The 26,121-nt window shown below is 42.6% G+C and overlaps 1 protein-coding gene across 1 annotated transcript in view; it reads right to left on the bottom strand.

Moving 5' to 3' along the window:
* Positions 1-207: 207 nt before the first annotated feature.
* The window catches only part of map3k10 (mitogen-activated protein kinase kinase kinase 10), a 51,394-nt gene continuing 25,480 nt past the window's right edge, over positions 208-26,121 (bottom strand). Inside the window, exons 3-12 of the mRNA XM_072695446.1 lie at positions 12,268-12,448; positions 9,950-10,098; positions 9,330-9,505; positions 8,072-8,318; positions 7,740-7,862; positions 7,021-7,159; positions 6,130-6,239; positions 5,392-5,618; positions 4,668-5,202; positions 208-3,012 (exon numbers count right to left, since the gene is read on the bottom strand). Of these exons, the coding sequence (XP_072551547.1) occupies positions 2,600-3,012; positions 4,668-5,202; positions 5,392-5,618; positions 6,130-6,239; positions 7,021-7,159; positions 7,740-7,862; positions 8,072-8,318; positions 9,330-9,505; positions 9,950-10,098; positions 12,268-12,448 (2,300 nt within the window). The 3' untranslated portion in view covers positions 208-2,599. The remainder of the gene's footprint in view (positions 3,013-4,667; positions 5,203-5,391; positions 5,619-6,129; positions 6,240-7,020; positions 7,160-7,739; positions 7,863-8,071; positions 8,319-9,329; positions 9,506-9,949; positions 10,099-12,267; positions 12,449-26,121) is intronic.

Below are 26,121 nucleotides of genomic sequence, written 5' to 3'. Positions count from 1 at the left end.
CCAAATGTCTTTAGCATGAGCACATAATCACTTTAAATCCCAGTTTGGTGTTTTCCCTAATAAATAATATGATCACTCTGATGTAACTCAATTGCTTGAATTTATGTGGTGACAAAATTATTATGGCAAAATGTAAGTAATAATAATCATAACACACAACAATAATAATCACTTCAATTGTAACAATAATTTTAATAAATACTCTTAGTGTTTTTCACACAGGAAATAAAGGGGTGGGTTTGAATCTCACCCCTCCACAGAGTCACCCCATACAAATGATAACAATAAGAACACGCAAAACACACATACGTACACACATACACACACACTCGCACTCCGGCGGACAGTCAAAAAAATACTGTCAAATACCAGGTTGGACCTTTGAGCATAAAGGTGTGTTCCTGTTCAATTCAGCATAAGTCTCAGAATTCCTTGTTCTAAAACGGGATCGTCATCAATTGCCAATCATTGCCTTTTTGCCCGCGACCCCCGGCCCTATGATTAAGCGTCCTGTCTGAGGGTGGCGATGACGCACAGCGAGATATAGACACTTCTGTACAACCACAACAGTTCCTTTCTTCTGGATCAGTGGGTGGCGGAGGAAGAGCATATGGGGTCTCAGCTGAGGAGGTAAAGACGTGTGTGAGTGACTGTTTGTTTGGTACAGGGTCATGTAATATATAAAACAGGTAGTACAAGTATCTAGTACATTTATTGCAAATCGGAGAAAATGGAGAACCCTCATTTGACCGTTAAAACGTCCTTGGTAAGAACGTCCAGTGTTCTGAAGAGAGAGCGAGGACCAACTGTTCAGCCATAGCATTTTAGCCTTCCAGCCGAGAAAACCAGCATGACAAAAGCTGACCAGAGCAGAGGAGGTCATCTTTTTCTAGTCTGTGTCATGCTAGGCAACTCCTAGGACAAATCCACACGCACACACACATACACACACCCATCCTCACACACTTGCACACAGGCAATATGTACTATACATCAGGACACAGAGACGAAGAAGGCCTCTGCATAAACGCATGGGCATCAGGGTCAGCTGGACTTCACATTAGGACAGCTCCTGCTTTCTGATTAGGTCTTGCAGAGAGCCCTTGAGATGTTCAGTCTTTTCTTCAACTTCTTCTTCCAAGAAAAATAAAAAATAAAATATTATATTTACGACTATTTTCTTTTGTCAAAGGAATGCATTACAGTGAATGCGCCTGCGGTTTGTCCCATATACAGTATAGTTCACTATGAGATCCTTAAAAAAAGACAACTTTTATTGAACAATGGAATGAGGGAGTGAAGCAAGCAGTTGGACACACTAATCTACTCTTCCATATAGGGTCTGTGCAGACTGCAAGATGGGAGCGGAGGTCACTGTTCCTTGTACTTTTGTAGAGGTGTGGGAGACAACAGAGGGGTTCACAGACTTAGTGAGAAATAGAGAAATGGAGGCAGTTGACCTTCACTTTTGTAGACCATAAAAATGCCTCTGCTCTGAGACTAGGAGGTCTTAAGGTCATTTATCCTCGCCCCTTTGGGAATCAGTCCACATACTGGGTGGGACAGGCCTGGTTTCTTAAACGCTACGGCCCAGTTTCCTGGACATGGATTAAGCCTAGTCTGTTAGGATTTGTTCACTATTACAGTAAAGTAATAGTGAACCATCTTGTGTGAGCTACTGTTGAAATGTCAGTGATCTATCAGTCGTTCCAGTCGTTTAGTCTCCTACTCAATTCACTATAGAGCAAACATTATGTTCGCTGTATAGTAAAGACTATCTTCACTATATAGCAAATGCAGTTCACCATATAGCAAACGTTATGTTCACTATATAGCAAATGCTGTGCATAAAGCAAATGCTTTTCTCTATAGAGCAAACACTAAGTTCACAATATAGTTAACGTTATGTTCACAATATAGTAAAAGTTATGGGCAATATATAGCAAACAGCTTGTTCACTGTAAAGTAAGCAGTATGTGCACTGCATAGCAAACACTATGTTCACTATATAGTACAAGTTATGTGCACTATATAGCAAACACACCTTTCACTATATAGCAAATGCTATTCTTCAGGAAGCAAGCACTATGTTCACTATATAGTAAACGTTATGTTTACTATAGAGCAAATGCTCTATGTTCACTACAAAGTAAATAGCTACATAGCTATTCACTATAGAGCAAACACTGTTTACTATATAGCAACTGTTATGTTCACTATATAGTAAACACTGTGTTCACTGTGTAGCTAATGCACTATATAGTGAACACTGTGCACTATATAGCAAATGTTATTCACTAATGGTAAATGCTCACTATATAGCAAACAATGAATAGTGAATCTTGGACAAGTTAACAAGTGAACCATTCCAGACACGGCAATGGACTGAAACTGTTATGTCAGTAGTGATTCATCTTAAAAAATCTGAATTTCTTGGTTTCGGATTCATTTTGGGCTGAGAAACCAGCCGTAAAACTTACAGATTCACCAAAATGGCCCGTCTACAGCCCAGCAGCCCAGTTATAGGGCTCTTTGTGTCTCTGAGGAAGGTGCTGGCCAGGCATGTTTTGTGCGCCCGGGTAACAGTCTCCCTGTGTTTCTATGAGAAGTGCTGTCCGCACAACGTTGGCTGAGCATGCTGCCCACACAGAGGCACAGTGCTGTCCTGGCTCTGCCCTTCCATGTCCATGTCCAGTAAGGTTTGGCGGGTAACACTGGCCCCCGCGCTGACCCCACTGTCCCCCGAGCCCAGTGGACTGTCGCAGCTGCTGCCCGGCGATGAGCTGAGTGTCCGGGACAGAGACGACAGCTTCCAGGGGTCCGGCCGTGCCCTGGCCGGTGTGGGCCGAGGGCGAGGGGCGAACTCCAGGGTCTTGGGGCGCTCCAGTGTGCCGGTGTGTCCGTCGGTGGCGACAGGAGCAGGGGGAGGTGGGGGTGGTTTACGCCGATGAGCTGGGGGGAAGATCGACGATGGGTCAGGCAGTCGTGGGATGTCAAGAGTGTCACGAGAACCTGAAAGAAGGCACAGATAAAAATGTAGTAATAGTTAATATTCAAAAAGGTGCTCGGCTGTTCATGCTTTACATCACAAAAATGATGTGATGTTTTAGTTTAGACTACAAATATGAACAGTACGGGATCAACATGATATCTAAAACTATTTCTTAAAGATTAACATATTATTTTTAAATCATTTTTGCATTAGTAGTCTATTTGTCATTAGGACATGATCATTTTCACATTGTTGGTGACCAACACTGAATCTGAAATATCCCCAAATTAATATGGATTTTTAATATTTCCAGGATTATATGTGTCCCTGTTTGCATAAGTTAAGATACTGACCCAAAATAGATCCATATTTATATTTTAGGGCACTAATGAGTATGTTGCCAATTTTTCTCCAAGCGTCTGAATCCTGAACTGGAATTTGAATGTTTTTGAGGGCACTCAAAAGGTCACTGCAATCTCCCACAATGCACTCGTAATTTATAGCAAACTCCATAGCTCACTACAGGAGATGAATGTGGACCAAAATGCATTGTAAGTCTTGTTACTAAGCAACAAACAGTGGAACCGATAAGGCGAAAGATGCTTGCCAATATAAGCAAGTGGTAGTTATGAGCGGCTGGGTTCCATGAATTTCACATACTCTTTCGATGTAGTTTGTAAACCTTATTGATTCCTTGAACACACCGGTACATCAAATGCAAAGTTTCTTGATGTTTCTATTAATATCTTTGCAATAATACAGCACAGAAATATGACTCGAACATGAACTGTAGAGCCTGCCCTTCTGATTGCATCTCATTTACGGATTTTATGTGACTCACATCTGCAGTTATGATGCTGTGAAGACGGGTTGAGAATCTTATCTCTGCCTTTGGTTTTATTTAACTGATTGATTTGCGTGTCCGTCATCTGCCTCTCATCTGTAATAGGTGGATTTGTGCGTCTGTCTATGTTTTGTGTAAAACTGACCAATGCACACTCAAAAACTAGTCTTCTACCTCTCGCCTTTGTTAAACTAATTTATTCATACAATCCACTATTTTTGTGAAGCTAAGACTCTGGTAAACCCATTTTAAGCACCAAAACAATTCATCCACATGAGTAAAGGTATGTTTTCACAAGAAATATAAAGCTTTAAACATTGCCCAGTCACTTATATGAACTACACTCCCTCCCTATATCAGCAACATGGGGATCCATTTCGGTAACATCTGTTGTACTGCTGTTATAAATTATGTATGATAAGATCCTTTGGAACAACCAGAAACAAAGTTCTGACATTTTTATTTGACATAATTTGTTTTATAATAATATTTTTTTTACAAATTATTATTATACTATTGATGCAAAGAAAATCATATTCAAAATTGATTGGCATGTGTGCTAGGCCAGAAACTTGACCACATGAAGAACTATGGCCAAAATTAAATTTACCACCCCGTCACATACCACACCATCATGTTTTATTTGTAATAATGTCTCCATGTCTGAATAAATATGATAATTTTAATAAGGATATTATGCCTAAGATAGAAAAATATGTTTTAGAGGATATTTTTGACCTATTGTCAAAAAGACCTATTGAACTGAGAACCTCACCGGCAATCCATTCTCAAGGGTACAAAGCACAACCACTACAGGTTCCTCTGACCCACCTGTGTGTGGTGCAGCAGTGGTAGTGGGTGGGGGTGGGATGGGCATGCTGCCATCCGATGGCGTGCGACGGTGACCCACTACTGTCTGTGCCCGTGGCCGGATGGCCCCGTCGGAGGGTGTGCGCCGGTGCCCCCGGTTCAGAGCCATCGCTGCAGAGACGTGTGTGGGTGTGAGTGACTGGTTGGGTTCCCGCTTGAAGCTTTCGGCCCGCAGGTCCAGCAGTGGGTTCAAGGCGGGTGCGGGGGAGACGGCAGGGAGGGATCTGCTGGGGGTTGGGAGTAGGTCGTCAGGGTCCGAGGGCAGCAGTGACTTGGTGGAGTTGCAGTCGGACAGGGAGGAAAGAGAAAGGAGTGTGACGGAGGGGGAGGGGTCCAGGCACGGCAGGGCGGAATCATGGTGACGACTGTGGGACAGGGACAGGGACAGTGTGCGGCTGGGTGGCGATGTGCTACGGCGGAATCGGCCTGTGCGTTGGAACAGGCCTTCCTTCTTCCTCCTCTGCTCCTCACGCACATCCTGCTCATCCTGATTCACCTGTACAGAAGGACCACAGGTAAACATCAGCACAGGGAGACAACAGTTTATCAGATTTATCTACTGATACCAGTATGAATAATGATAACATAGATGCACATGTGGTATATTTGCTTATAGAGTTTTGAAGCCTCTGTCTAGCAAGTCTGGCCCTTTAGAATGAGCTAATCCTCTTGTCTGCTCCTGTACCTGCAGGCGTCCCAGCTGAAGAAGGTCTGAGCCGAGGCCCACCGAGGCCAGGATGGAGGCACAGCCTAGCAGCAGCATGTCACTCTTTTTCCTCTGACTGCAGCGCCGCAAGGAATCCTGGGGACCAACGCCAGGCCCTACACCCACCCATGTGTGGCTGCTTTCCTCTGCCGCCCCGTTGCTGCTGCCCTCTGGAGCCAACCGCTCTTCAAACTCACAGTGCTCCTCTACACACATACAAACAACACAGAAGAACACAGATAACGTAGGTAACTCACTTCACTCCATTACAAAGGTGGAGGCTTGCTTCCTAAGTTTTGCACTGGAGCAATAAGACTATTGTAGCTAATTAGAAGTAATGGAAGCCTACACACCATCATTTAGCTTTGTACAGTTAGCAACTACAGGCCCACAACACCACATAGTCGCCTCAAACTGCTTCAGGAGCCCCGTACAGACTTTCTTAAGTGGTATGATACACTGTATGATACTATATTCTCACTAAACAAACACATTTAACAACAGAAGCACATTTTATCCAGTCTTTGAGAAGCCCATAGCCAGCAAGCTGTTCTATTTCAGTTCCAAACACACCTGAATGAGGTAAATAGAGTTCTGTAAAATGCAGGTTACTTGGGGTAGGTGTGTTAGGAAGTGGAACAGAAGAATGTGGACCACCTGGGTGTCTCTGAGGACTGGGCTTAGAATATCTGTGTGAAGGATCCAGGTCTAACTCACCCATCTCACTGAGACTGGAGAAGCCGCCGGTTATTGGAACATGCTTTGGGGACTTGCCCAGATTAGGAGCACTGGAGGACCACACTTTTCCTTCCCCAAGTGACTTTAACCTGCAGTAAATACAGCAGAGATATTCAAATAACAGAACTCGAGGCCCACAGGCCTCACGGTTACTGTTCAGTAAGTTCAGTTAGGCGCCAAAAAAACAAAGCTTTATACTTTATGTTGAAGTAACTGCTTAGGACACTATAAGCTGGATTTGTTTGGCTATAGTTTATTACACATCCTTATTGGCATTATACATTGATTTATATACTTTGGGCAAAGGCCTTGCTTAAGGTCTCAACAGGCGCAGGTTAGTGGACCTGGGTATCAAACTCACAACCTTGTGATCAACCCAGCTAAGAAAACCGTGGTCAGAGAGCAAGGTCAGCCACGATACAGTGCCCTTGTAGCAGAGAGGGTTGAAGGCCTTGCTCAAGGGCGCAACAGTGGCAGGTTAGTGGATCTGGGTATCAAACTCACAACCTTGTGATTAACACAGCCAAGGTTCGAGAGCAAGGACTGCACCACAGGAAAGGTCTTGTTCAATGGCCCATCAATGTCAGGTTAGTGGACCTGGGTGGCAAACTCACAACCTTATAATCACCATAGGAACTTAGGAACTCCTCTGGAACAGAGAGGGTTAAAGGCCTAATGTGGCCTAATGTATTAGGGGCAGGTTAATGATATTGAGACTCACAACCTTGTGATAAACCCAGCTTAGAAAATTCTACAGCACTGCAGTGTAGAGTAAGGCTGTAGTCAAGACTACCAAGACTTCCTGAAGTCACTAAAAAGGAGTCAATAAACACTTTTGGACATACAATGTGTAAGTGGTGGTGTGTGTACCTGTCCTCTCCTCCTGCCCGTTCCCTCTGATGGGTGGAGCTGGGACCCCAGGTACGCCCCTTCTTTTTGGTTCCTGCAAGGTCTTCCTTTTTACACACAGCTGTACGACCCCACGTGTTCCTCCCATCACTAGGGGTCACTGCAGGTCAAAAGAGAACGTTTATCAGCATCCCATCCTAAGCACTGTTCTCTAGGACAGCACTTTACTTCCTAATCTAGTTTATATATTTATATATATACATACTTTCCCAACAATCAGCGTGAGTTTCTCTAAGTGGCTGCCTAACACTGAAAATTCTGAAAATAAAAATAACTGATGTCTAAAAACCAGAGGGCAGCTATGAGAAGATATGAGAAGATAGCAAAGCGTTTCAGGTATCCGTTTCCTCAGTTCACAATGTAATTAAGAAATGGAATTTATCAGGAACAGCTAAGGAAAAGGTGGGTTGTACTATGCAGCGACACATGCACAAATGTGATCTTCATGGAGAAGTCGTCAGCCAAAAACCTGCCCTGTAACCTCAGTCAGTTCTTACCAAGCTACTGACCTAGATTTTGCTTCTGTTTGTAAAATTATGGTCGTATCAGGGTTCAAACTAGACAGAAACTGTGTGGCGTCCACTCAGCTTAGAGCACGTAATCACCAGTTCAGGTGTGCTTTAAGTTGGACATAAAACACACAAGTGGACGGAGCAGTGATCACTACTCATCATACTCACAGCGAATGGCTCTAAGGCGGGGAATGACCCCGGGACTGGCTGGAGGAGTGGTGCTCTCACTGCCCTGAGGTTTCCTCTTATCCACACTGGGGGAGGCCTGCACCGTGATCTTATGCTCAAAATCTGCACAAGAAGAACAAGTCAGTCACTTACACACATCTACACATGTTTATTCAGCATATTGGTTGAACTTTAATAATCTGTACATAATAATAATAATAATAATAATAATAACAACAACAATAATATTACAATAATAATAATAATAATAGTTTCCCTTGGTTCATTCCTTATGAAATGTGTTTACATGGTGCAATTTTCATATCACCCACCAGAGGGCAGGCTGATACAGTTGCTGTCCCGTCCCAGTTTGAGGAGCCGGCTCTTTTTGAAGTGCCCCTTGCGCTTTTTGACGTGCGGCTTCTCCTGGTACATTTGATGGATGATGATGTTCAATTCTCTTTCCACAATGTCAATCTCCCTGTCCGCCAGCTCCTGCTCGCGCCTCTTCAGCTGCTCTTCCTGCTCTCTCTGTTCCTCTGCCGCCCGAGCCAGCGCCTCCTCCCAGGAACGCAACTCCTGTGAGGTCAGGAGGGAGCACTTATTTTAACGTTGCTGAAGAGTAACATACAGTACGTAATGAAAGTAGGCAAAGGAGTGAACAGTAGTGCAAATTTTGGTGGTATAACGTCTTGATTTAATGGGTGAGTAGGGGAGGATACTAATTTGTTAATTAATATTAAGGCTTTGATTCTTACTGATTCTTAATGACAGACAGTTGTTCATTTTGTGCAGTACTTAAACCCAAACCACTAGATATCAGACTTCAGATCCCACTGCCCTGATTATATACTTTACCCTAATGTTATGTACAAGGTGGTGTGTTTTTTTGTTTTTTAATATTTACCTGAATGGGACCCATATCAGTTTAAGGTGGGCTATAATGATTTGTGAAGTCCCAGTAAAAATGCATGCAGAAACCCACTCAGAGCCCATGCCCACCTGCAACCCACTTTGCCCATGTTTCACCTATGTGAGCCGCACATGAGCATGTGGGCAGGGGCTGTGCTGGCCAACATCTGGGGTGATGTGGGGAGAGAGTGTGATCTACTCAACCAGAGAGAGCAAGGCCAATTGTGCTCTCTCAGGCCCCCGGCTTTTGATGGCAAGGAGCAGGACCTGGTCCACTGGGCAGCTCAGAGCCCCGCTGGTGTGCTTTTTATTCTATGAAAGTTCCCTAAAATGTGATTATATTGCCAAGATTTCCAGCAATATATTGAATCATAACCCATGTGTCATGATATAGACCATATAGCCTGGTTTTTGATAATACACAGCAGTGGTTAATACTTTGATATGCATCCTTAAACCTCTCGAAGGGTCTTTTTGTGAATCTACACTTAATCTCTTCATTCTCCTAACAACGTCATTTTCAAAACGTTACTTACCAATTACTCAACAATAAGCCTTAAAATTAATTATTAAATAATGAAATAACCACACAGGTTTTTTTTAAATGCCAGCCTGGCCCAACATTCATCTAAAATTTGTCTGTTGTACATTTTTTAAGTGCAGAGGCAACTCTCGTACCTTCTCCTTAGCCCTCAGCTCGTCAAACATCTGCTGGATCTCCAGTCTCCAGTCCTCCTGCAAAGAGTGGAAGGACTCCAGGGGCATCTGGAACATGGACGACTGCTCGATGGCCAGCAAACGCTTCAAAATACTGCTGAAGGAGGGACGGCTGTGTGGGTTCGGGCTCCAACACTCTGGAGACAGGAGAGATAGACAAAACATTGAGGTATTATGTTACAGTGGTACATTGTGGCAATATGTTAGAAACACACTGAGCAAATCTGAACACCTACAGAATCTTATCTGGAACATCTGAGGTTAATCAGGATGCTCACAGCACACAATGGAACAAATCTGACATTTGTTTGAGAGCTCATTTGCATATTGAACCCTTTATTGATATCAGCTAGGCCAACATCATGGCAGTGCTTTTAAATGGTAGCAGAATTAGACAAGGAGGTAAGGAGATGGAAACATCATTTGGTATCAAATGTACCAACAATATGAGGAAACCAATGCTGTAAAGCTCAGCAAGAATAAGGTAAAAAGAGGTTGGTAGATGTCTGAGAGACCTTTATGACTGAGGATGTGAAAGCTAACTGCTTGTGTATCCTACGTGTGGTCACTTAGGCTCATACCTCCCAGCAGCTGAGCGAAGGCTTCAGGACAGGTAGAAGGTATAGGAAGGGTCAGTTTGTTCATGGCCACTCCATAGGCCACCGCCAGGGCATCAATCTCCCGATAGGGAACCTCACCGGTCAGCAGCTCCCACAGCAACACCCCAAAACTGAGCCAGAAACAAGAAAAACAGCCCATGAGTCCATCTGATCCACCTTAATAACTTAATTACTAGCATCTGAATGAGTTCATGTGGGTGTTTTAGAACAGTGCCCATCAGTTGGTCCATGTTTTCTTTTTGCAGACCCTAGTGTTGGTACTCCAAAAGGATTCACCATAAGACAGCAAGCATACACTATATGATAAAACTACTTGTAAGATGACATAGATGGGCAAATGCACATAGACATCTTGTCTAGTCCCTGTAGAGACATATCACCAATAGAATAAGACTCTCTGGAGCAGATAAACATAAACCTATTGACACCATGTCTAATTCCACGCATGGGCTAGAGGGGTATAAAGCTTCCCCGCATTGAGCTGATGAGCAGTGGAACTGTGTTCTCCGGAATGATGGCGCTCCATTCTTTTGGTATGATTTGGGGAGTTGAGAATGAGCTGGGTTGGTGATCATTAAACATCCTCAACTCACTAATTCTCTTGTCTCTGAATGCACTCAAATCCTCACAGCAATGCTCTGAAATCTAGTAGAAAGGTTTCCCTAGACAGTGAAGACAGTTGCTCCAACAAAAGCAGGATAAACTCTTATTAATACCCTTGATTTTGGAAGAGGCAATAAATGAGCAGGTGTCCCAGTACTTTTGTCCATATAGTGTATAAAGCCAGATCTCATGGCTACTAACTATCCATTTATTCATTAATGAGACATAGTCTGAAGCACCATAGTATCATTAATATCCAATAAAAGAACATAAATTAATATATATATATATATATATATATATATATATCTCAATAGGTTCAGTAGCTGCAGATGTCAGCTGGTCACACTGGGAATGCATTTTAGTGGAAAGTGTAAATGCAATCTAGCAAAAGTACACCCATATCCAGGCATGAAACCTTAGCACAAGGTGTAAACAAGCTCACTGTGTTAGAGCAGGGTCTACTCTAAACTCAATGCCAAAATGGTGTGGCCCTCCAGGGCCTGAATTTGACACTTTTGCTTTTTAGAGTTTTCCGTGCTCTCTCTTTAATGTATTGCCCAGCAGCTGAGTTGAAACTTTTGGAATACAACTGTATAAACTGTGCAGTAAGGAAGCAACTATCAGTTATTTTCATAACTAATAAATCCCTTTCCTTTTACTTTGGACATGTAACAACCATGATCATTGGTTTTTAATTTGTTACAGTCGGGAAGTCTCATTTTGAGCAAGGAAACACATGAATGAGAATTTAAGGCATATATCCCTTGGGTTTTATTGTAACTCTGATAAAAAAATATTAATATTGATAAGAGCTTTCCGATCCAAACTGCACTCCAAATGAGCTGTGCGCTCACTCTGGAAAAAACATAGCGCATCCAACAAGAATGAAAACCAGCAATACCAGCAAACCAATACCATAAACATATTTGTTCACAGAAAGCACAGATTCTTCAACCCTACCTATTTTACTGTACTTTTAACAATTAAGATGCTTCAAATGGTTCTTAGACCGATGCCATGGAGGAACAAGTTTTGGTTCTATTAAAAGCCTTGTTAGTACTAGAGAATATAGAATAGTGAGTGTGACGAAAAAAAATGACTAGTGTATTATACTGAATATACTGAATGTATAAAGGATAACAAAAGTAAGAAATGAAGGGAAAATAAGAAATTGGACTGTTTTAGGAAAGCGAGTCATAAAAAGTGCCATGTTGTCTAATACTCTGCTTAACCAATGGCAGGCTGCCCAAACAATGCTAAGCAGAATTCCAGTGGACCTCTAGCTTTGTCAGTAGTGAGCCAACGCTATCCTTTTGCTTTTAGGTGCTACTTATGATTTGTTGAAATAATTGAGGGGTCTGTACAAAACAGAGTAGAGGCCATCCACCAAGCACAGTTAACTGATCACACTTAAACTTAAGCCAATTTAACTGGTGAGTTAAACCAGGTGTGTTCTAAGCAAGAAAATCATATAACTGTGCTGGACTCTGGACTGATGACTATTCTTACAAAACATTACAGAGCTTTTTTTTACAAAACATGTTGACAGTACGTCAGCATCGATAACTAATCATTGCATCCCTACTGATAAGTGCTGTGGTCTTCCAGGACCACTTTCTGGGCAAATATTAAACAGCTAAAAGCCAAGCCTCCAGCATTAAAAGCTTTCTTACCTCCAGACATCACTGCTCTTGGAGAAGAGGGACAGTTTAATGACCTCCGGAGCCATCCATGCATAAGTGCCCGCTGCACTCATCTTAGTGGTTCGATGCCACTCCCGTGCCAACCCAAAGTCTGTGATCTTCAGAGTCTTTCCACTCAGGTCGTCCCTCTCCACTGGCTCCAGAATCAGAACTGAGAAGAGAAGAAAGGAGAAAAGAGAGAAAGGAAAGAGGTGAGGGGAGTTCAAATGTGGATTTAGTTCCAAAAACGTAATCCACTGCCCACTTTTTAATGTACCAAAACTTTTTAGGGGAGTTCCTTCATAATGCACCAACTAGAGCTGTTTCATAAGAACATAATTCTCAAACAGACATTATGCGGCACACTTTTCCAGCCCAGTCTTGGTCTTGCAGTCTACGTTTGAGCTACCCATAGATGTGGCCTACTGCTGTTGTAGCCCATCCGCCTTAAGGTTGTGGATTCTGCAATGCTTCTCTGCTCACCACAACTGTACAGAGTGGTTATCTGAGTTACTGTAGCCTTTCTGTTACAAACAGAGTCACTCAGCTGACCTCTGTCATCAACTTCCTCTGGTGTTTGGTCCCTCTGCTTAACTGTATTGCACATTTATTTGTACATTTATATGTTTATTGTATATGTATTTTATTGTATGTTAATGTGTACTGTGAGACAACAGAGTTGAATCAGATCTTGTTGCACCAGATACAATTACCACCAACATGTACCTTCCATTAAAGAGGAAATACTTATAATAATAATATACATATACCTTATATTTATTGTATTTTCCTTTTTTTCCCATTAAGGTCCACTTATAATGTGTCTGTGGGTTTGTGCACCAAATGACTTATGTAAATTACCTATTTTCACATTGGCAGTCAAGTACAGTGTTTAATTCAAAAAGCAATCCAGGCTGAAACACTCCTTGTAACTGAAACAATCCATATTGAATGGGTGGGGCTAAACTATTTCATATTATTTTATGAACAAACATGATCTCACAACACCGAAAGTTCACCATATTTTATTCTGTAAAGAGTCCAAAATTCTCATTCTGAACAGGGAAACACATGAATGAGAACAGAAGTCACATATCACACAGGTTTTATCGTTACTCTATTGTTACTGATGGAAAAGCAATAATAAGTGCTGCAATAATTGTGCACTCACTCTGAAAAACATAGCGCATCCAACAAGAACAAAAGCCCCAAACACCTTTTACACAGCTATATCATGGTAGCTCAAAAATGGTAATTGCTATGCTGATACTATAAGACTTGTCTTTTGTGGTACAGCTAAAACCATAGAACTGCCAAAATGTCAAGCTCAGCCAGAGATATGCATTTATTTATGGATAAAGTCTTACCCTTCAACAAAAAGAGACAATCAGCTTGCTGGTTACACTGTCAACAGAGGAGGGTCGACGTGCCAGTGGGGAAAGCTACCCTTGATATGGAGATCTATGCAAACGCAGTAGCCAGAACAAGCCGTGTTTTTGATGCATTATCGAGTCGGACGCAACAAACTATGAGTATTTTTGTCAGATTTTATCTGTGAATTATAGTAAGTTTTTGAGATGGCAATTTAACCTTCAGTTTCTAGTATTTTGGTCTCTCCTCATTCATAGAGATGGGAGTCTGATCTCATGTGACTGGAAATAACTGCCTGGCGGCAATGTAAAGATGGCCATCGGGTAAACAGACTTGCCTATAAGGACTCAGCATGGTTCGAATGCAATGTGAGGTTGGAACTAACTGTTGTATATTTTATTCTGCAGCATTTGACTGCGTGTGTATGGACTAAATTGTCAGTATACACCAACACATCTCAAAAAGCCTGAAAAAATATATAGATATATTAGAGCACACTACAGGAAGTCACAAAGGCTGAGCTTTATAGTGTCACACCAGCATATAGATTACTCAGTCAGCCATACAGTCAATAGCAGCAGCCCTATTCATCACATCGCTCACCCGTACGTGTCGGGACTCTTGTAAGTGAAGTGCGGAAGCCTCGGAGCACTGGGCCTACGTTCAGTTCCCCTATCAAATATTTATCACTGAGCAGAGTGTGTGAAGAAACCGCAGCAGCCTGGAGAGCGACACGATCCTCAGGCCAGCGAGCACACTGACACAAAAACACACACGTTCACACATCTGCATGTTTAGCCACACACATCTCCTTCAGATGCGTGTACAGACACAGGTACAGGTGAACCACAATTCACACACACATGAACACAGTGACAATGAAGTGGAGCAAACGCATCACACACACACATTGCCTTTGCCCTTATTCATTCAAACTGATCCACACATTCACATCCTGATGTGTTCAGTCATGCATGCTAAGCACACAAAATAAGCACACACACACACACACACACACACACACACACACACACATATTTCAAGACTTGGATTCAAATGTTTGTCATACCTACATGTAATTTGTCCCACCTGTAACCTACATGTACTACTAATAATTCCCATATATATATATTGGATGACCCTACCGAGATATTGTGGCATGGACTGTATTAGGTGATGGAGGGTGGGCATCATAGAGGTTAACTGCTCCGTTGTGGCTTGTCCACTGCTCTGAGTTGCCGCTCCCCTCTGGCATCAATTGGCCCCTGGGGCACTACTATTAAGTCCCTGGAAGGCTCTCAATGTGCAAGAAGTCTATTCTCAGTACACCCTCACTACAGCGGCTCTAGAAAATCAGATTCCGAGATTCAACCACCTTTCGCCCACTGTCACAGTCCTATCAGAATATTATGACCACCCCTGGTATGGAATGAACTCATCCTGGGTTGAGATGCCACGTCACAGGGTTTGCAGCACGTTTCAATAAGCGAGCACACCAGTCAGTTGTAGCAAAACATGCAAAAAGTGCAAAACGATCACCATGGCTAAAGGACGCAATTTGACACCTATCAGCCAAAACATTATGACTACCTGCATTGTCACTTTGTTCTGCAGCAGCTCGTCTATGGGATCAAATCAGGCAGACTTATTTTCGCTACCCGCACGCATCAGTGAGCCTTGGGCGCCCATGACCCTGTCCCTGGTAGTACTTTCTTGGAGCACTTTTGGTAGGTACTGAGCACTGCATATTGGAAACACCCCACAAGACCTGCCTGATGTTTTGGAGATGCTCTGGTCCTTGATAAAGTCACTTAGATTCTTATGCTTGCCCATTTGTCCTGCTTCTACACCTCACCTTCAAGAACTGACTGTTCACTTGCTGTCTAATATATCAGTATTATTTACTTTTTATTATCAGTAGTATTTACAATTGTAAGTGGTGTAATGGCTAATTGGTGTAATATATATTATGTGACATTATGTGCCATATTTCCCATATGAATGTATCAGTTAGAGTTACAGTTAGAGTTATAGTTGCCCTATTTTTGGGACACTTTTTTTTTTTTTTAAATCTACTCAGCTTCTTTGAACTTCTGGAGAGACAATATTTTGATGAAGTATAGACATGGGTCCCTTCATCAGTATTCATGTCTTTGGGCCTGTGTTTACTGAGACCAGCACATCCAGTCACTCAATAACACTAAACTCCAGTCGAAACTCCAATGTTTGATTCAAACACTCAAAGTAACACAGTTCAGTCTCAGTGGGTGTGTTGCTCACTCATCTGAAGCCATCCCTACCTACAGGCCCACATCCTTAACCCCTTAAGGTTTATGCAAAAACATTTCTTCACCCCTCAGCCACCTTTTATTGTTCCTCTGATTAAACAAATTCATAATAGGTCTTTAGACAGCCGTGTGAATTGTGCATCATAATTTTCTCCTTTCTTTTCTTTCCCCTATGTGCTGAGCTGCCCCTTGCTGTCTGTTTGCTGCTGAAACAAGTCCATTTATTGGATCCTATCACACTATATTACCCCCCCCATAACATTTTCCTGTGCTCCTATTAACTCCTTGTGTTTTTCCCTCCATTCTGTTTTCTTTCTGTTTCTTTCTCATGTATTGAGATGCCGGGTTCCAACTGTACCATCCTGGTTCCGCCTGACCTGGCTCTCCACTACCCTCCTGCCTGCGGTCTAGCTCTGGGGCCTCGCATTGATTCATCTTCACCTCACTGCATGACTATTTACTCACTGCTTCTGACTGTTTACCTGCATGGACTATCATTCTCACTCACATTTTCATCTTGTATAGCTTGACGTCACATTTTTATTATTATCCGGTGTTGACCCGAGGAGGATGAGTTCCTCTCAAGGTTTCTTCTTCTCGACCCGAGGGAGTTTTTCCTTGTGACAACATTTGTTGTAAAAAGCACTTTATAAATAACAATGAATTGAATTGAAGAGTTTTGATGGTATCACAGCACTTGTGTGTAAATAAAGCACTTTGGCACACGTGCACTGTGTGTGTCTCTGAGTGGTGTAAGGCCTTCTAGTCGTTGTGGCTCGACTCCTTACCAGATTGACAGGTCAATACATATATACTGTACTGGTTCTGAAATCAAGGGCATTAAAACAGAGTTTATCTAGATTCTTTTGGAGTAACTGTCTCTACTGTGCAGGGAATGCTTTCTGCTAGACTTTGGAGCATTGCTGTGTGGATATAAGAGCATTCAGATCACCACCAGAAAATCACCAGCCCACCTCAAGCTCAACTCCACAACTCATCCCAAAAGTACTGGAAGGAGCACTATCATGGGTTCCATCATAATAAAAAACACATCCTAAATCTAACATAGACTTTTAGCTAGAATTGTCCTCATGAACAAATTTAAAAACATCCCGGCAAATTAGGCTCATTGTATTATTGTATTATTAGTTATTAGTAGTTTTTATTACTACCTGAATATGTAGATTATTATTCTGCAATTTCTGCAGGTGCCTAAAACAAAAAAAGTACACATCAATTTAACATGAATTAACCTTATGTATACTGTATATACCCCATTTTAACTTCCTGACATAATGAGAATCTGGCTTGTTCTTTATATTGTGTCAAAGTTTCTTGATGTCCAATGGAAATGCTTCAAAATGACCTGGATTAAAAAAAAAATTCCATTGACTTTCATTGAAAGTTAAGAAGTTTTTTTTCCTTCTCCTGTAAAGCTGCTATTTTGGAGATACAATCTTTTTACCTAAAAATATACTTTGTACAGTTTGTTCTGGGTGATTAAAAAGATTCAGATTCGGTGGAATCATCTCAGGATTTGTAACCAGCCTTTTTTCATCCATTACAGACATGAGTCATAGTGAAGGAGACGGAAGTTGCCAATGAGTCAGCTATAACTAGAGAGTGTGGTGATCACTGGCAGCCCAGTATTGTGGCTGAAAGTGCTTTTCTCGAATAGCTGTCAGTCTGGGCTTTATTGTAATGGGCACTCTGTACACTAAGTCTATTCTAACACTTATTCATGCCAGGACGTCCATTCAGTTGGAAATTAGCAGCGCTTTCCTGCATGACTCACAATATTGAGAAAACATTTAAAGCTGACAATGAATGATCTGAGAGAGAGAGAGGGAGGTGACTAGTGAAATATTTACTTCTACTGGGTTTCAAACCTGGGTAAATTACAGTTGTGTGAAAAAATCAGGATACCCCATGAAACCTGAACAGTACTGAGACAGGGTGGTAATATTACTAAACACATACAATTAAAAAATATATTTTAAACATCAGTTATAAAATGTAATTCATTGAAATGCAATTTTCTTCTTTAGTCTTGCTCTGATGGTTGTTTTTTTTTATCCCATGAAAATCAAACGTCAGTCTCTTTTCAGTAAAAAAACATCTCCCAATTTGTTACTGCCAATCAACCCTCTCGTTCATAGCTCCCCTAGCACCAGCAATGCTCTCGACACTAGGAGGGTAAGGACTTAATACGCCTCCTCCAATACTTGCAAAGCCAGCCACTGCCTCTGTTTAGACTGCGTGGCTCGGAGAAAAGCGCTGGATCCCCAGCTCCGCTGTACAGCCAACAGATGCCTGTGCCGACCACCACAATTTAAGAGCGATGAGGGGAGAGAGCGTCAACTAGCCCCCTGGAGAAAGCACAGCCAATTGTGCTCTCTCAGACTCTGGCTGCTGATGGCAAAGTAACATGGTTTGGGATTTGAACTCGCAACCTCAGGGAGCACATTAGACTGCTGAGTCACTCAGAGCACCCTGATGCTGTACTTTGACATCAACCATGGCAAGAGGTACGTGTCGGTCAGATGGTGATATCTTTATGCATCTTGAAATCATCTTTATGTTCTTGGGCTGAACTTGATCTGGCTATGTTGGCAGTTGTTTTACATAAACCCAGACTCATCTGCATCTATGACCTTCTTCCTGGAGGCCTCAGAGAGCTCTTTGGATCTGGACATGTCAAGAGCAAACCAAACTAAATGCCTGAGGTTTAAAGAGGCTTCTCCTTCTACAGGCTTCTCCAAAAGTAATTAATTAAGGGGGGGGGGTCAAACTTTTTCCTATTTCATATGTTTAGTTATGTTAAAAACAGTCTAACATGCTTTGTATCATCACTGAAAGATGACTCAATGTAGCACTGTATGTATGCGTGTAATACAGGTGTTGGCATCATGATAAGATCCAACAGAAGAAGCTGAGGAGATCTCTCTCGGCCTGCAGTTTGGCCTCCTGCCCTTCCTGCACTTCCTCCTGTGTTTCCGTGTGCGGGTAGACTATGGAAATGTTTAGAGTGTCAACAGTCAGCTGGCCTGTCAGAGCTGGGTGAGGCAGGGAGGGGAGTGTGCCTTTCCCTTATCAACCACGCATATGCAAATGAGGAAGAGAGGGAGAGAGATGGAGAGAGACAGAGTGTGAGAGAGAGAACAGCACTGGCTTTATTTGACTGCCTGAATGCAGGCAAACAGGTGGATAAACTCCTCTTTATTCTCAGCGTCCCACAGCAGATACCAGAGCTACTCGTTTACCATCATACTTCACACTGAGTTGCCTGTTTCTAAGGTACGCCTACATTGGCCATTTAATTAAAAACACCTATCACATAGGTGCACTATGTAGGTTTACAGCTATAGACTGTAGTCCATCTGTTACCCTCACTCCATCCATCAGTGGTTGGAGACAACCAATAGGCCATTGCTGACCAGGTTTTATAAGGGTGGTGGTCCGTTCTCCATGTAGTAGTGCTAAAAACTGATTAAGAACTACAGGATGGGTAATAAAACCACATTGCAAAAACTGTATAGTGTAATCATTGTCAGTGTAGTCTGAATATCTACTGTTTCTTTTTGGGATTATTAGTAAAATCCAGGGGGGCTCAGAGTGGTCCAGGGTCAAATCCTAGGTCCTGCTGTCAGCCTGGGCTTTATTGTAATGGGCACTCTGTACACTAACTCTATTCTAACACTTATTCATGGCAGGACGTCCATTCAGTTGGAAATTAGCAGCGCTTTCCTGCATGACTCACAATACTGAGAGAACATTTAAAGCTGACAATGAATGATCTGAGAGAGAGAGAGGGAGGTGACTAGTGAAATATTTACCTCTACTTGGTTTCAAACCTGGGTAAATTACAGTTGTGTGAAAAAATCAGGACACCCCATGAAACCTGAACAGTATTGAGAGAGGGTGGTAATATTACTAAACACATACAATTGAACAGCCGGAGCCCAAGAGAGCAAAATTAGCCTTGCTCTGTCCGGGTGGGTAGGTGGTTATCTCTCTCTTCACAACACTTTAATGTGATGCTAGCTGGTACGAGCATCTGCTAGCTGACCCATCAGAGCTAGGAACCTGGTGCTTTCCTTTAAGTACTTGGTCGCCCAGTGATGCTGCATTGCCAACAATGGTGGCGGATGGTTGAGCATGTGTTGGAAGAGGCATGTGTCAGTCCTTACCTTCCCAGTAATGGGAAAATTACATGAGATGGGTACTAACTAGCGTGTTGGATAATTGGGGAGGAAAACTGGGCAAAAATATATAAATATGTCAAATAATTTGAATAATCATAAATGTTTTAACAGTATAACTGTTAAATAGCAGATACTGTGCTTAGATATAAGAAGATTTCACTTAGACTTTAAGACATTATCTTTTTTTGCTTGTGTGCAGCAACAGGTGAGCTACATTCAGACTCTAGACCTACCTAAACACATCTATAGTGTCTAACTGTAGATTTTAGGTTTACATTTAGACACTATAGCAGTCATTTACTAAATACATATAAAGTGGAGAGAGTGTTTTTTTATAAAATGGCTAATAGCCAAATAAAAGTAGGTAGGCAAACTACACAGCTGTTTCTCACACTTGACAAACTCACAAATAACAGCCTGTTTTCATTATGCTGTCTGTCAGAGTGTATCACATCACGCTTAGCTGCAGTAGGAGTGTTGTGTTTTTCATGTTCCTGCTGTTGGTGCCAGCACTCTCTACTTACACACATGGAAAAAGTATGACTGGGCTTTTCTGTTTTGGGTCAGTAGCAGTGACCTCTGAGGGCAGTGTCCTAACTGCCATGTTCACTGGAACAGTCTTTATAACCATGTGTGTCCGTGTTTGGGCACTTTGTAGAAAAAAAAACAAACTCAAAAATTATTGATCAGCCAACAGTCCTGACTTCCTAAAGCTTTTTTAACTAAATATATATTGAACTTCTATATATTTACTTCTATATAGTCACTGTAATGTACGTGTTTCTTTCTAAATCAAGAAAAGGAGGAATTTCTTTGTGTATCCTAAATGTGAACTTTACAGAAAGAGGGGAAAAAAGCTTTCTTCACTTTCAATTGATGTCAAAGCAATAAGATTGTATTCCAAGCCATTTTGAAGCATTTCCATGGTTCCATTCATCATGAAAAACAAGTATGGAGATATTATATATGTACGCTATACATAGATATAATATATATAATATATAAAGACATTGCATATAGGATTTAATGTATGACCCTACACACTGACAAGGTCTAAATAAACATATATATATATATATATATATATATATATATATATATATATATATATATATATATATATATGTGTGTGTGTGTGTGTGTGCCTGCATGTACTCTGATGTGAGGACAGAATAACAGAATAAGAGATGGCTGCTGACAGTCATAATAAAGCCATTGTCATGGCCCACTCTCCTTTTCTATTTCAAAGCCTGTGTGACTGTGAGGGACAGCTGTAACTGCAGGGCTGTGTGTGTGTCTGTGTGTGTGTGTGTAGGAGAGAGCGAACACTGGGACAGGGTTATGTGTATGAGTGGGTGAGAGAAGTAAAAAGAAGTCATTGCAGAGAGTGAGTGGGAGAGAAAGAGTGAGTGGGCGAGTGAGGGCGAGAGAGAGAGTGGATAAGTTGAGTATATACTGACAACAAGTGAGGGTGTGTCAGTGACGAGTGTGTGTACGCTCTGTGCATGTTTGATCGAACACACCTTTGTTTTGCCTCTTTTCTACTGTATATCTGAACGGCATGTGCGTGTGTGTGTGTGTGTGTGTGTGTGTGTGTGTGTGTGTGTGCGTGAGTGGTTGTGTGTTTGGAAAGACATTTGAGAGCACAGTCACACAGGTTTTACCAGCCCTTTACCAAGTCCAGCCCTTCAAGTCCAACGTCAAACTCAGTGAAACCTGTGCCCGCTTGACCAGCATTTAGTGTCCACCTGGAGCCACTAAAAACTGAAGTAATTAACCTACCCATGCTCCGCCCACAAATATGCTGTGAGTGAGGGTGGATATAAAGAACATAAGTCCAGTCCAGTACCATTCAACCCTTAAAATGAGTTTAGGGGCCCTACAAAGGGGCCCTACAATGCCAGACCGTATTTACCTCAGCATCGTTGAATATTGAGATTTTGGCAGATGGGAGCAACAAAAACCGTGAACCTCAAACACTGCTGTTCCAGCAAAATCCAGCGAAACCAAACCAAACAGGCCAATTCCAAAACCCCAAAACTGTTACACAACAGTCTTAACTCAATAAATGTACACCCCCAAAGTCTACATAAACCCTGCCCTGGTGAAAATATGAGAGAATATGGTGTTGTTGATACTGGAGAGCAGCTCATCACCTTCAGACTCTGCTAATTATATGGGTTGATAGAGGAACCAGGCCCTGAACCACAGTCTTTCCTGTGCCAGTGTCCACAGAAGGACAGAGCTCGAACTCGGCATGTGAGATTACAAAAGCCAAAGGGAAGCAAACAGAGATCTGTGCTAGGCTAAAAGCTAATGCTAGTCAACGGCAGCTAGCGCCAGCTTCTCTCCATTGTCTGCTCCCTTGAAAACAAACTGGGCCACCACAGCTGAACCAAAGTGGAGCTTAACACACACCAGAAAGAAAGGCACCCCCTCATTTTTACCGGTACGCCTTGAGAAAACCAAATCCAGTGAAGCAACTGGGGACAAAGCTAAAAGCTAACCCGGCTACACACTTTTTAAGCTTGCTGACAGCACATCACACTGAGAGGACACAACCAGAGGACAGCGACATTATCCGGCCTTAGCTAGTGCCGCAAAACAGTCAATAAATTCTAAAAATAAAGTTTTTTGTAATAAAAGGATGGTAAATAGGCTTGTAAAACCACACCTGAGCATTTTTTCACCCCAACTAAAAGTCTTTAAAAGTCTTTATAGGCAAGAACATGGAAATGTCAATTCAGTCATTATGACGTCAAACAGGTTCACACTGGATATTATATCTGGTGGAGCTGCTGGTGGGCTGCGGTTTCTTTCTTTTTTTTTGCATGCTCCCTGACTGACCTTTAAAAGACCGTCTTCGATTTGAAAAACCCAGCGGTTCTAGCTCCTGACCCCCACTTAACCTGCCAGACATTGCTCTTCTCTGTGACAACAAGCCATGACATGCCCAGCTTCTCCAGGGACTCTGTGGTCAAGAGGGTAGCCCTGGTGTGGGCTATTAGAATAGAACTGCCTTCATGCTTTTGAGGCGTCTTCTTTGGGTATGGGTTTGAAGGCAGTATCAAATCGTTGCCCTGTGTCTCCACTTCACCAGATTTATATGGTTTTAATTGTTCAATGTAAAAATGAGGTGAATCCGTGGTTATTTTGAAGTTGGGGACATTGACTGCATTTGTCAGCTTATTTCGAATGGACGCCACTACACAACTTATAATAACGTTGGTGATCTGGTTCCAATGGCAACAGTCAAGCAGTGGATATATGGACCTCTTGCACGATGTAGCGCGGTGCATGTCCGCTTTCTGAGCAACACGTCTATTTACTTTTGGCTAGTGCCTGTCAGTTGCAATTTTGTACAAAGTGTTATTTGCATTTAGTGTTATTTTAGTGGATCTCGTAGCGTTTGTTGTTGTATCTACGGTTGTTCAACTGTTGTTTTTATTCACGTAGCGACATTAGTTAGCTTAACGAGTTTTGTATATATAACTGATGATGAGCTCAAGGCAAAGTGGACAATTAACTTTGTAGGGAGACTTCAGAGGTCATCTTCACCAAGCGCTCCAAGGTGTGTAGCAGACACTTTCTTCCTGGAGAGCTCATCGAAACACCAAGCAGACGACATCTATGAAAGGGGGCTTTACCTGTACTGTTCCAGCTATCAGGTTAGCCGATTTGTTGACTACCTGCACAAGTCAGACAGTTACACAAGTTACCATACAGTAGTCGTGGTCTCAAGATACTTCCATTTAACACTCGCCATCCACGTCCTCGTCTGTCTTACTCGTGCAGGCAGGGCGGGGGTCTTTTCCAGTTCTCCCAAACACTCACATGTCGACTAACTTGATAGCCATTTCATTGAAATAGCACAGGGAAAGCCTTTTTCGCAGATGTCGTCCACTTGGTGTTTTTCGAAGAGAACTTCAGAAAGAAACTACCAGCTACATACGCTGGATCGCTTGGGGATGGTGAGTGCTTTCCAGAAGATGCTCATCATTGGTTCTTGAAGGTGATGTGTTGGAAGCAGGAAAAATGGCTAAGCATAAGAATATGAGACAATCTGGTGCCAGAGAGCATAGGACACCTTCAGAGGTTTTGTGGAATCCATGCCAGGGGGTTACACAGTGTTAGGCAGATGGTTTTAATGTTATGACTGAATAGTGTACAGGAAATATGCACGGAAATAAGACACATCCTTATTTACCCCACAACACACACATACACACACACACAGTTCAGCCGATCACTGATCCATCAAAGTTACATGATGTGTGTTGTCACTTTTCTCCTTAACCACGACACTCGCACTCACACACACAAACACACACACACACATACGCACAGAAACAAATTTGCACACACTTGCATTCTTTCCCCAGCTCCCTCTTTAAATAACCCTCTGACTCAACAAGGCTGTGTCCAAAATTGTGGCTCCCTCACTCCCCATATTCACTCTGCAGATGTTGCACGTTGTCCCTAGTGCCCTGATGAGCAGTGTATACTGCAGATTTGGGACACCGGGTCAGCTGATGCAGGAGCTGAATCAGGTCCCCTGCGTTCTGCATGGCTCCCTGCTGTTTCTACACATGCACGCACGCACACACACACACACACACTGCTGAGATATTACAGCCTCCCTCACAGCAGTGTAGCTGGAACATCCTCAATATAGAGAGGGTTTCTGAATGTTCACCAGACTGAGCACAGCATCATCGTGTTATTGCTTTGAAATGCATCTGTATGTGTGTGTTTTTTTTAAATGAAGTGAGAGAGAGAGAGAGGGAGAGAGAGAGAGAGGAAGAGAGAAACGGGAAAAGGAAGGGAGAGAGGGGTAAAGAGAGTGGGAGGAGAGAGAAAAGGAAAGAGGGACACAGAGTGACGGAAAAGGGGAGACAGATGGAAATAAGAGAGAGAGAGATGAGAGAGTCAGCGAGAAAGGGTGAGAAATAGAAGAGAGAGAGGGTTAAAGAGAGGGAGATGAATGAGATAATGGAGAAGAGAAGTCAAAAAGGGAGAGAGATGGGTAGAGAGAGGGGAAAAGAAGGAGACAGAGGAAGAAAGATAGGGAGGGGTAAAGAGAGTGGGAGGAGAGAGAAAAGGAAAGAGGGACACAGAGTGACGGAAAAGGGGAGACAGATGGAAATAAGAGAGAGAGAGATGAGAGAGTCAGCGAGAAAGGGTGAGAAATAGAAGAGAGAGAGGGTTAAAGAGAGGGAGATGAATGAGATAATGGAGAAGAGAAGAGAAAAAGGGAGAGAGATGGGTAGAGAGAGGGGAAAAGAAGGAGACAGAGGAAGAAAGATAGGGAGGGATAAAGAGAAAGGGAGAGAAAGAAAGAGAAGGAGATAGAGATGGACATGGAGAAAGGGGAAGGGTGAGAGTGATAAAGACAGAAAGGGAAAGGGAGAGGGCAGAGTGAGAAAGATAAGGAGAGAGAAGGAAAGAAAGAATGTGATATAAAGAGAGAGAGAGAAAGGGACAGAAAGAGGAAGGGGGAGAAAGAGAGAGAGAGAGAGAGAGAATGGAGAAAGGAGGGTGCAAAAGACAGCAAGACATGGACAAACCGAGATTGAAAGAAAGAGAGAAAGTGAGAGAGATTAAGAGACAGAGCGAGAGAGACAGAGAGAATGACAAAAATGAGGAGGGGATGAGCGATGACATAGTGGGGGGGGGGGGGGGAGCAGAGAACGGCAGAAAGAGAGAGACAGCGCGAGAGCGAGACTCATCAGTAAGTATTGGGATGCTGGTCTGGGAGACAGAGAGAATGACAAAAATGAGGAGGGGATGAGCGATGACATAGTGGGGGGGGGGAGCAGAGAACGGCAGAAAGAGAGAGACAGCGCGAGAGCGAGACTCATCAGTAAGTATTGGGATGCTGGTCTGGGCTGTTAGTGGACGCATGTGTGAAGCGATGCTGCTTAGGTTAGTGTGATGTCTGTGTTTTTACACACGTCAGGCTCACAGCCCTGCCTGACATC

The sequence above is a fragment of the Salminus brasiliensis genome, chromosome 13, assembly GCF_030463535.1.
Source record: "Salminus brasiliensis chromosome 13, fSalBra1.hap2, whole genome shotgun sequence".
NCBI classification, from domain to species: Eukaryota; Metazoa; Chordata; class Actinopteri; order Characiformes; family Bryconidae; genus Salminus; species Salminus brasiliensis.
Note: the sequence above shows the minus strand (reverse complement) of the source record. Positions and strands in the feature narration are given on the sequence as shown.